Source organism: Crinia signifera, chromosome 1, assembly GCF_055691185.1.
Source record: "Crinia signifera chromosome 1, ASM5569118v1, whole genome shotgun sequence".
Lineage (NCBI taxonomy): Eukaryota > Metazoa > Chordata > Amphibia > Anura > Myobatrachidae > Crinia > Crinia signifera.
This window is the reverse complement of record NC_139217.1, coordinates 222,970,900-222,983,385: the sequence shown is the minus strand read 5'-3', so window position 1 is coordinate 222,983,385 and position 12,486 is coordinate 222,970,900. Positions and strand designations below refer to the sequence as shown.

General features: G+C 46.6%; 1 protein-coding gene across 2 annotated transcripts in view; it reads left to right on the top strand.

Moving 5' to 3' along the window:
- The window catches only part of ANGPTL4 (angiopoietin like 4), a 183,471-nt gene that overhangs the window by 156,676 nt on the left and 14,309 nt on the right, over window positions 1-12,486 (top strand). For both annotated transcript variants that reach the window (XM_083179321.1, XM_083179320.1), the window contains exon 6: window positions 596-871. In XM_083179321.1, coding sequence (XP_083035447.1) covers window positions 596-871 — 276 coding nt within the window. The remainder of the gene's footprint in view (window positions 1-595; window positions 872-12,486) is intronic.

Here is a 12,486-nt window from a genome sequence, read left to right as displayed (position 1 = left end):
TTTACATCATGACAATGGGTATGCACCCATTTCGACCTTCAGTCATGTCGACCTAGTTATTGGAGACCTAGTGACCTTATCCCTCCGGAATTGCATCCTGCTAGTCGTCCGCACAGGTAACCACATGATGCTTGGACTCATCTGTAGAGTCCTGACACACGCGCTGCTGGGACATGGCTTCAGACTCCTACTCTCCTGGATGCCATCTCCTGTTACATCTTTCCAAACAATACACCAAGCTCACTCTCTGAAACACCACCACCTCCTCTGAATACAGTCAGACATTCTAATGTTTAATTTTGTGTTACTTTTTCCCAGACCATATAATCAGGTCCAATTACATCCCGGCCTATATAACCCCCATACAGATATCAGAAGAACATATAAAGAGCATATACAGTATAGTGATCTTTCTAAGAATAGAACCAATGGCTGCAAAACTAACTATAGTGTCACTATACAATCAAACTTGCATTCTCTTCATCTCACAGCTAATGGAGTGAAAACCTATTATTAACACTTAACAACACAGGCAAGTGTTTGTTTTATGAATTCATTTATAGGTCTTAATTTTGTTATCTCTGATTTTCATTAGGTGAATTCTGGCTAGGTCTGTTAAAGATGCATCAGATAATGGAGCATGGTCAGTATATCATGCACATAGAGCTGCAGGACTGGGAGCAAAACATCCAGCACATGGAGGTTAATTTCCACTTGGGTGGCCCTCACACTGCCTATGCCCTTCAGATCCAGGACCCAGTAACTGGACTGCTAAAAAATGCTTTGTATGATTTCCAAGATCAGCCATTTTCAACCCGTGACCGAGATGAAGATCTAAAATCTCATGTGAACTGTGCTAAACTTCTCTCTGGTATGTATGACTGTTTATAATGTGCAACAAATAACATTATTCTAATAATGTAAAAATGCAACAAAGTGGGTCTTATAAAACACTACTTTTTTTATATTCTTAAATCTTGCTATCTGCGCAGTTCTACTGTCAATCATTTGACTTTTAAAAATATCAAATTAGCGCAACTCTGGTGCTACACTGCCAGATTATTGTGTATCCTCTCCTTTTCACCCTCCAACTGTTCATCCACGCCCACCCCAAATATGTAACATCTCATTGTCAGGGCTCTCTTCCCTCATGTTCTCACCTTACACTATCATAACAACTATTTGGTGACTATCTCTACCCGCGCTTACCAAATAATTTAGTCCACACCTCTGTTGGGCAAAATTGGTGACTGTTTTTTATTTAGAGCTATGCACTGGACACTTCCGGTTTTGGTTTTGGATCTGGATCTCCTTTTGTGTTTTGGGTCTGGATTGGTTTTGCCAAAATCATTCTTTCAGGTTTTGGATCTGTATTTTAAAAAAAAAATCATAAAAACAGCTAAAATCATTAACCTTCATTTCCAGTCTATTGTGAACACCTCACAGCTGACAATGTTGTTTATACCATGCACAAACTTACTCTACATAGGCAAGATTCCTTACCCCCTATCAATGTGTGTGTGTATGTATATATATATATATATATATATTTTTTTTTTTTTTTTTTGTAGTACGGTCCGGCACTCCCTCTTGGTAGGCAACTGCCCCGGTGCCTGTCTCAGCAGTCAATGTAGTAGAAGAAAAAGATTGGCACTCGTAGGTCTTTTAAAAGAACACACACCTTGACAAAGGGGCGCAACCCCGAAACGTTGGTTGTTCCACTGTTTGTTTAATACAACTTTTAAAAGACCTACGAGTGCCAGTCTTTTTCTTCTACTATATATATATATATATATATATATATATATGTGTGTGTGTGTGTGTATATATATATATATATATATATATATATATATATATATATATATACAGTATACACACACATAGCTCCCATGAGGGAAAACAGCACTCACCAGACTTCGTGCAGTAAAGGTCATCAGGATTTGGGTGTCCCGTGTTTAATCAGGTAAATATGGAGCCTGCCGACGTTTTGGTCCTACAGGACCATTCTCAAGGCAGTAGATATCCAGAGCAACAAAAAACAGCATAGGTAGGGTAACATATATATATATATATATATATATATATATATATATATATATATATAAATAAGTGTGCAAAACCTATTGAAACAATGTCCATGAATCAATGCTTGAAATCGATATGAATGTGTTGTAGCTTGCACTTTAGGTCCAAATTTTAACCTGGCTGCTCCACTTTCACCTGGATTCACAGGTTGTAGCAATCTAAAAGAACAAACAGGAGCGCTCCATAGTGCAGTATGAAAAGATAACAATTTTTTAAACAAATAATTTTTTTTTAATCTTTTCATACTACACTATTCTCCATAGTGCAGTATGAAAAGATAACAATTTTTTCCTCCTCCTGTTTGTTCATATATATATATATATATATATATATATATAATCATTTTTTTTACTTTTAATATATACTTTTTTTATTCCGCCCCTTAGATGTTTAGCAGCCCCTTTTCACAGCAGCCCCTTGTCAAAGTATCCCCCACAGCAGAGACATACTGTATCCCTTGTGCAGGAGCGGATTGGGGACTAAAAATGGCCCTGGAAAGTTTCTGGAAGTGGCCTTATGTGGGCAAAGGCAATTCAATAATGGGCGGAGCCAGCATAACAGTAGGCGGGATTACTACTTCACTATACTTAGAGACTTCGGTGACAGGCAAGACTAAAAGTGCATACACACTGAGTGACTTTTTCCGGTGGAGAACGGCTTTCCATGCTATGGAAAGCCGTCCACCCTGTCGCTCATCCGCTGGTAATAGATGAGTGTTGGCTGCCGGCGATGATGCTGGAGCGCTCATCAGCGCTCATACACACTGGGCGGCTTTTGAGCTGAAAGCAACAAAACTGAGCTGCTTTCAGCTCAAAATTGCCCAGTGTGTATGGGCCTTAAAGCATTAATAGCATCTGACTAACCATTAAATGATTTTTCCTCTCTGTGGCCGCATGTGAGGGGATGTGTAAGCATACACATCTGCACACATGGTAGTGAGGTGATTCGGGGGGCGTGCGTTCAGCGGGGTGGCGTTAACCTGCTAGGCAGCGAATATATGCAATCTACTGAGCAAGTCTGAACCAGGCCCTTTGTGCAGCGCAGGGAGAAGCAGCCGGTAATTCAGCTGCAATGCGACTAGAATAATGGGAATTACAGGTTCCAGATACTGTATACAGCTGAGTATTCACTCATTAAGAGGCTCAAGACCAACTGGTGCCCTTTAAATGACATAATGCCAGAGTGGAGCTACATATCACATTTTTTTTAAAAGCTCCAATTTAATCTGCCACAACAATTATTTTATCACATGAAAAATGTGACGCCTAGTGTCTCCTCCCACATTTTATGCAGACCCGCTACTAATGCTGGACTGAGACTGGCACATTGGCAGGGGGTAGAGGAAGCAGGCAGTGGAGGCAGGAAAGGGCACAATCTACTACAATAATTTTGCTTAGTCAGTGGAAGTGCTGACTTACCAGTTAATTACCACTGCTGCCACTGGTAGTCCTCTGCTGCTGCACACCACCACTGACACTGCAAACAGTGTGCATGGCAGGCAGCACAACCCTTTATATTTAGCTGTGTGTGGACTCAGGACTCCAGAAGCCGGGGGCTCAGCCATTTTCTGCTGCGCACCACACGGTTTGGCGGACGTCCTCCCGCCCTGCCCCAGCACAGTTTGCAACTTTGCATATGTATTAATGTGCACGGTGACGTCATAACACCCCGTTGCACATTACAATACACATGCAGGAGAGGAAAAGATTTGAAGGAGGGGCTCAGGGGCAGCATCTAGCCGGGGTCTACTGCATAGCGGCTCTGTTGTACAGTCGGCATTGGGACTCAGAGTGTATTTATGGAGTGGAGTCAGGGCCAAACTGTATCAACACACAGGGACTTTGGATAACATACAGAGGAGGAGGAGGAGGTGAGGCGGCCGGGGTCAGGGGCACGGAGACTCTCTAGGTCATAGCCACACTACTGTATGCTTCGCCTCCTCTGTATATATTATCCAAAGTCCCTGTGTGGCTCCGCCTCCTCCTCTCCATAAATACACACCCTGAGACCAGGGCCGGTTCAAGGTTTTTAGACGCCCTAGGCAAAGCTATACAATACCATCCCTGCATCTCCAAATACCCTCCGCCCAGCTACTCACATGCATAAGTCACTTCTTTAAATATTTCTATATACATATTTATATTTATGAGCATAAATGTAAAAATAATAATAACAGTTATACTTTCTGCAGGACCACTATGTAATACTAAGAGCATTTTATTGCTCACCATACAATACGTAGAGCATTTTACAATACAGAGAGAATTACTGGGACCACCATACAATATTGACAGCATATTAGCCATTGCTCCACACTAATGCTGTGTACACACGGGGGCGATGGGGGCTGAAATTGCTGGAAATATGGTCACTGGCGACCATATTGCCAGTGATTGGGAGTGTGCCCCGGCGATAAATCGCTCCGGTTTTCAGCCCCTTTCCAATCGCTGGTCGCAGGAGCTTGCTCCTGCGACCAGCTAATTACCTCTGCGGCACCGCCAGCAGAGGCTCCTTTTCATCAGCGACCATCTCTGGTCGCTGATGAAAAGGAGACACTGGGCAATATATTGCTCAGCAAAATATTGCTAGCAATATATTGCTGAGTAATATATCTCCCCCCGTGTGTACGGACCATTAGAGCATTTTTTTGGCCACCGGACGATGCAAAAAAAATTTGACCACTAGGAAATACAGAATTTTTTGACCACCAGACATTATGGAGAGAATTTAAATGAACCCCAAACAATACATAGAGCATTACCGTGTCCACCAAACAAGCTTGACAGCATTTACAATAATAATAAAAGCATTTTTTGACCGCAAGGTCATTTGGAGCGGATTTTTGTGACCCTCAAGCATATCATCTCATCATTCAATCACCTTCTTAAAAAACATTCTTCAGCAACAACCTCATTTAGGCTCTTATTCTAGTTCACTCTTTCTGACAAAATCTTTCTTAGATGGACAAAACCATGTGCACTGCAGGTGAGGCAGGTGTTACTTGTGCATAGATTATTAGATTTGGGTGGGGTTTTACTTCAAAGCTAGATCTATATTGCAGTGTACAAATAAAGCAGCCAATATTTACCCTGCACAGAAACAAAATGACTCACCCAAATCTAATTCTCTCTGCACATTTTAAATCTGCCCCCCTGCAGTGCACATGGTTTTGTCCATCTAAGAAAGATTTTGTCAGAGTGAATTAGAATAAGGGCCTTAGTGTGTTGCAGTCACCATCCTGGTGGATGGGATGTCAGCAATCAGAATGCCAATGACAGCATCCTGACTTGTGGCCACAAGACTGGTGCGGAATACCCTCATTGACGAGGATGCAGACACCGGAATCCTGAACATAAGTGGGGGCTCGTTAAAGGGGGCTCGTTAAGTATTGGCAGTAGCTGGGGGTGAGGCTGAAGGGGGAGTGTTATGGTGTGTACACACGGGGGAGATATATTGCTAGCAATATATTGCTTGCAATATATTGCTGAGTAATATATTGCTCAGTGTACTTGCAATATATCTCCGCAATATATTTCTCAGCAATATATTACTCAGTTTCCAGTTTTTCAGAGGGACCAGCAATTTTCCCTGAAAATTGCTAGCAATTTTGACTAGATTTTTTTTACCCTCTATTTAAATTCATTTATGATTGACATGGGTTGTGGGAAGTCCTTCTGGAAGGGAATAAAAGTGTATATGGTGTATATACAGATGTAGCAGGGGTCATCTTTGTAGGGGCAGGATAATCTAGCGGCAGCAGCCGCTAGTGCCCCGCTCCTGCCAGGGGTGTGGGGGCATAAGACGGCCGTGCGGCCCCTGCCACCCCGACACCAATGCCCCCTTCATTTATATTGAGCCCACATACTATTGGTGTGGGGCAGCATGGTAATGCTCATGCTGCCCACCGATGGTGCAAATCACCATCGATGGGCAGCATGAACATAATCATGCTGCCCGACACCAATGCCCCCTTCATTTTTTCAATGTCACATACTATTGGTGTGGGGCAGCATGGTAATGCTCATGCCGCCCACCGATGGTGCAAATCACCATCGATGGGCAGCATGAACATAATCATGCTGCCCGACACCAATGCCCCCTTCATTTATATTGAGCCCACATACTATTGGTGTGGGGCAGCATGGTAATGCTCATGCTGCCCACCGATGGTGCAAATCACCATCGATGGCCAGCATGAACATAATCATGCTGCCCGACACCAATGCCCCCTTGATTTTTTGGGATGTCACATACTATTGGTGTGGGGCAGCATGGGAATGCTCATGCTGCCCACCGATGGTGCAAATCACCATCGATGGGCAGCATGAACATAATCATGCTGCCGCACACCAATGCCCCTTCATTTTTTTTAATGTCACATACTATTGGTGTGGGGCAGCATGGTAATGCTCATGCTGCCCACCGATGGTGCAAATCACCATCGATAGGCAGCATGAACATAATCATGCTGCCCAACACCAATGCCCTCTACTACAGCCTATGCACTTACTGGATAGTGCGGCTGTGCAGGACTAGCGTGCTGATGGGGGGAGATGCTGCTGTCAGCGCGGGCAGAGAAACGGAGGTACTGTAGAAGCAGGGGCTGGCTCCGTGACACGGCGGGTGGGCGGTGACACGGCGGGTGGGCGGTGAAACGGCCGGCGCTGGACTAGTAGGTGTCACTTGTCGCTGGTGCACAGTGCTTTGTGCACCGGCGACTAGCAATTTTGGGGGAGAATCGGAGGAGCAAGCTCCTGCGACCAGCGACCATGAATGGCTGGCCGCGGGAGCGTTCTCCCAGCCATTTATCGCTGGCTGCACATGAAATTACTGGCAATATGGTCACTGAGCGACCATTTTGCCAGCGATTTCATGACTAATTGCAGCAGTGTGTACGCACCATTAGGGTTAGGCTGTGGGGAAGGAGGGTTAGGTTTAGGGTGTGGGTAGATAGGTTAGGCACTAGTGGAAAGCTTAGACTGCGGGGGGGATAGGGGTTAGGGTCAAAATGTGGGTAAGGAGATTTGGGGAGCAGGAGTAAGGTAAGTACCCTTACTAGACTACTGTCGGGATTACCTCTATTGGAATGATGACGTCTGTAGTCTGCCCACAGGCCGGCATCCTACCCACTAGTTATCCATGTGTATTGCCATTCAACATAATTAGCCAATAATGATAAATAAGTAGGGAGAGGGGTATGGGGAATAGGTGTAATATGTGAGATGCGATTTCATTGAGGGATGTAACACGTGTGGTGAGTTCACTTAAGTGTAAATATGCAGCGTAGAAATATGTTGGGTTCTATTGGGGAATGAGGTTAGGATTGCAGAGAGAAGAGCAGCAATATGAATACATATGAATAGAGACAAAATAAAGATAGTTGAGATTCGGTAATGACTTAGAATGAGCTACAATCTGTCAGCTCAAAAAATGAGCTGACAGATAAGCAGCAAACACTTGTTAGGTACTGGTCACTTTCATCTGTAGCAATATTATCCAGCCATTTATGGCCATTAATCTGACACTGTACACAGGGGTTACTGGGGCGGCCCACTGAGCCAGTCTGAGTCTGACAATAGCTGGATGAATGCTCCGTTTCCAGGGGCTGGCTGTCAAAATCTAACTTGAGGCATGCACACAAAGCACCGGTTCATGAGTGGCAAGAGAAGAAGGCAGATTAGAACCACTTGTCCCATCTAGTCTGCCCTAAACACATACACACTCACTAGCAGTGTCGGTTTTTACCTCCCATCAATAGCTTCTCCATCAATGGGGCAGATGTATTAAGCTTTAACAAGAGCTAAATCCAAGGGTGATAAGGAGAGATAAACGTTCAGCCAATCACCTGCTAACTGCCATGTTACAGGCTGTGTTTGAAAAAAGTCAGTAAGGAGCTGATTGGCTGGACGTTTATCTCTCCTTATCACCCTTGCATTTATCTCTTGTTAAGGCTTAATACATCTGTCCCAATATGTTTTGATCTTACCAGGGAATCTGTATTAAGACACACAATATAACAAACATAATGTATAATTAATAGAGACTATAGGGGCAGATTTATGATCTGGCGGTGTGGGGCATATGCGCTATCCCCATGCGCTAAAGCAGGGGATAGCGCTTCACTATATCTATGAAACCCACTGGCCACGGGTACTTTACCGGCGGCGGTGTAAGGCAGGAGGCATAGCGCAGCTACGATATTTCGTACTGCGCGCCTGCCTCCTGCCTAATTTATGAACGGTCAGCATCGCTGACCATTCCGCCGCCTGCAGCTGTCGACTTCAACAGCTGCAGGCGGCGTTGCCCTATGCCCACAGCAGGAACAGCGCTGTCCCTGCTGCTGGCTCTTAGCTGCGCTGGAGATCCCGCGCATGCGCAGTCCAGACGGCCGGGGAGAAGCAGACAGCGCGTCAGTGTTAACTGATGCGCTGTCAGCTGGAGGAGGCATCGCCGGAGGGGGGAGTTGGCGCTCCCCCGCTTCGGCAGGCAAAATCTTAGTAGATCTTGTCGCTCTCCCCTCCTGCTTCGCCGTGCTACTGAGGCGAAGCAGGAAGTGTTATAGCAGCGCTTTTAGTGCCGCTATAATAAATCTACCCCTCAGTATAGTAATGTATTATATTAGCTGTATTACAAACATAGATATACAGTACTGTGAGCCACCTACCATCTCTGAAGATGAAAGGATGCCCAGAACAGTGAATAGACATACTGTATGTGCAGGTGCTGCTGTCACAGCAGGGCAGTATTTGGGGAAGTAGTGGTGGGGGCATAGGGGGCAGTGAAAGTAGTTCCTGCAAGGGCTGCTGTAAAGTTACCTGCACCCTTCCGCAGGCTGGGGGCAGCTGGCGAAAGCCAGGCCTGAGAGGCCAGGGGGAGCCAAGTCACTAGGAGCAATAGCACAGCAGGCTGACATACGGTTTATCTCATTCTCACCTCCAAAGGGAGCAACTCAGGGGAGCTGTAACCCCCGGTGCTCTTGGTTCCCTGGCAGGCAGTGTCAGCTGGATTTTCACTCCACACACTGCAGATGGGAGGCGGATTCAGCCTAACAAGTCAATCAGGTAGCTGCGGTGCTGAAAGGGGTGGAGCCACACGTGCACTGAACTGTGACACGGGGAGGAGCCACACGAGCACTGTCTGTGACTGACACAGTGATGGGAGCATCTGACACCCTGCTCTCCCCCCCTGCCCTGGAAACGAGACAGTAGGGTCACACAACAAAATGTGCAAAAGCGCAGCAATTGAACAGTCGCCTGGTGCAAGGAGCATGCCGTGTTTCCCTGCTTCCTCGCACCCAGTGCATACAGAGAGCCCATATGTCTCTGCCTCCTCCTCTCCCCAAAGTTACACTCACTGAGTCCTTCAGCCACGCCTTTTATCAGCGCCGCTGCGCTGAGTAGTTCCCTGCTGCTGGAGGCTGCTAAGAGCAGGTCTGTGTGGCCCCGCCTCCTCTGACTGCACATAGAGTCTATCAGTCAAAGGAGGTGAGGCCACACGGACCTGTTCTATGCAGCGTGCGGGAGGAGGTGGGGCCACATGGGAGGAGGACAGGTGGCAGAGGCCAATGAATGTGAGCATCTGGAGGGGGCTGAGCCGACACTCAGGGACATGGGCTGCCGCTGAGCCGTATAATGACGTCGGCCTCCCGGTAAATATAATGGCCAATCCGCCCCTGCCCTTGTGTCTGAAATCCATAGCCGGAATGAAGATGGCGCCGATCACTGGGACTTTTATATAGTTCGGATCTTGCGTGAATCCGACAGCGGGATAATGACATTCGGCCTCGTTCCGGGTCCAGAAAATGGTGTGAAGGATCGAGAGTGCCAGTAGCACGTCGGAGGATTGAGGCTAACCCTGGGAAGCCTTAGGCGTAGAAGCCTAACTGAGGAGCCCTCAGGGGGTTCTTAGACATGCACTGCAAATTGAAGAAAGGCCCAAAGGCGTGACCCAGACAATGGAGTAAAATGAAAGAGTCTTTTATGAAGGCACTTAAGATGATAACGGCAGATGGTAATGGTTGAATAGTATTTCCACACAGGCAATCAAATAAGTAACAGTTAATAATATGAAACTCGACACTCAGAGGTGGAGATGATGTTCTACTCGATTGAAAGAAATAGTCCCGAATAATGCCTTGCGAAGGGACACTGGTGCAGGCAGGGCCGGTGCAAGCCCCCCGCCCGCCCCAGGCAAAAAAAACGCGCGCCGCCCGCCTGCCGGGGAGGGGGGGGGGTGGCGGCGATACTGCGGTGGGCGATTCCCCCCCCCCCCCGGAGCGCAGGTGGTGCTGCACAGAAATCTCCTTGGCGGGGAGCGGGCGGCGCGGGGGGAGTAGCTTAGTTTCATGCCACGGGCGGGATGGGAGCGTGCGGCGCGAGCAGCGTTTTTTTATAACACGGGCGGGATAGGAGAGGGGAGCGGGCGGCGCGGGGGGAGCAGCATTATTTCATACCACGGGCGGGATGGGAGCGGGGAGCGGGGGGAGGAAGGATGAAGAATCACAGACTTACCTGCTCCCTGCTCCCTGCTTTCGGGTACCTCGGCGGCTCACTACCGCCCTCCAGCGGCCGGCGCCCTAGGCAAATGCCTAGTTCTGCCTAGTGGTGGCGCCGGCCCTGGGTGCAGGGCGTGATGCACTGGTGAATACTAAATTAAGAAAACACTGTAACATCGATGTTGGATGAACAATCAGTGTTGAAGAACTGGAGAATACATGCTTGCGTACTGAAGAATCGATGTTAGAAGAACTATCGATGTTGACGAAAAAAAATACTGAAGAATTGATACTGAAGACTTAAGAACCGATGTTAGACCAACTATCAATGTTGAGGAACTGAAGTAATGAAGAATGATATACTTGAAGCATATACTGAAGCATAAGAAGAAGTCATACAGCACCAACCAAGGACGGACACTACATCATGCCCTCACGTGCCCGTGGGTGGAGTTGCGCTTGGCCCAACCATTCAGGCATACAGCACCCCCCCACACACACACACACACACCCAGGACCTAATGGGTAAAGGCGTGCCTGGCCCAAATTTTAGGCACGTAGCATCATGCCCCCCTCATCCCTGGAAATTGGGTGTGGGTGTGTTTGTTCCAACCAGGTGGCAGCCAATTATGGCACACTCCCATACCACCATGGGATCACACAACTTGCGCATAATGCCATCACTTGGCGCAGAGCCCATTTGGTTTAACCATCCCAAACTGCGACAATACCTACAAATCTGCTCCAGCACCTACTGCATACTATTGTTAAAGAAATCCAGCCCCATGCCTGATGGGTGCATTGCATCGCTCCTGTACACACTTTGACCAAGATGTTCACTGACGCCCGTTGGCAGAAGGACAGGTGCTGAATAAGCCTGAAATTCCCTCCCGCTTTATTACCTACCAAACCTAATGGTCAAACGCCCAAGTCAGGCCAAGGTGGGGCAGTAAGCAACCCCACCATCCTACAGATGGAGTCACGCTTATTCCTCCTGACCGCGCCTAGACGTGGGTTTTGTTGCGCTTCAGTTGGAGCGTGCACAGACTCATTAAGGCGCGTTGAGGCACAACAACATACACAGCATGCAATACATATCTTCACCACGGGGTGGCTAATGCTCCACTAATGCAGCATCGGATGGATACATAATACAATACAAGCTCTGGCAAATGGACCATGAAAACCGAAATGTTACTGTACTGTATACAGTGCACACAGACCAATGGTTAGATTTAGAGTCAAAAAAAGAAAACACTACTGTAAATCTGTAAATAAAATGTGTATTAAGATGCAAACAAGCGTTTACTGTATGTGTGTGCCCAAGTCCCAAATAGCGTAGAGTATACACAGGCAAACGGACATTTTAAAGCAACAGTGCATTGACGTTTGGCTTTTGTGTGCGTCAGAGTCCCCTAAGCAAATAATTTAATAAGAATAGTAACTAACATGTTACAGCAATCATCCTGTAGCCAATACAGCATAAGCATAACTGATCAGCACAATCCAAAGCATGCAGAAGGAGCCTACCTCATCCTGCATGGCGTATAGCGACCAGATGTTGCTTTTTAAAATCACCACTGCGCATGCATGAGATGTCCAATTAAATACTATAGTGATGGAATCACCATTGCATGTGCTTGAAGTCTCTATTGAATTACATTATAGCACAAGAACTACTTTACATGTACTGTATATTTAATAGCCCTTTTTCTCAGAAAATGATATTGCATAGTTTATGTATATACTGTATATGGGCACTTCTGTACGTGTGTCTCATTTTGCTATTTAAAACACATAGGGCCTATGGGGATAGAGTGAGTATAGCAGGCCAGACTTGAACATTGAGTGTGTTAACAAAATGGCTACTGAGCGTGAACCAGGGAGCAACAGCATAGGTTTTA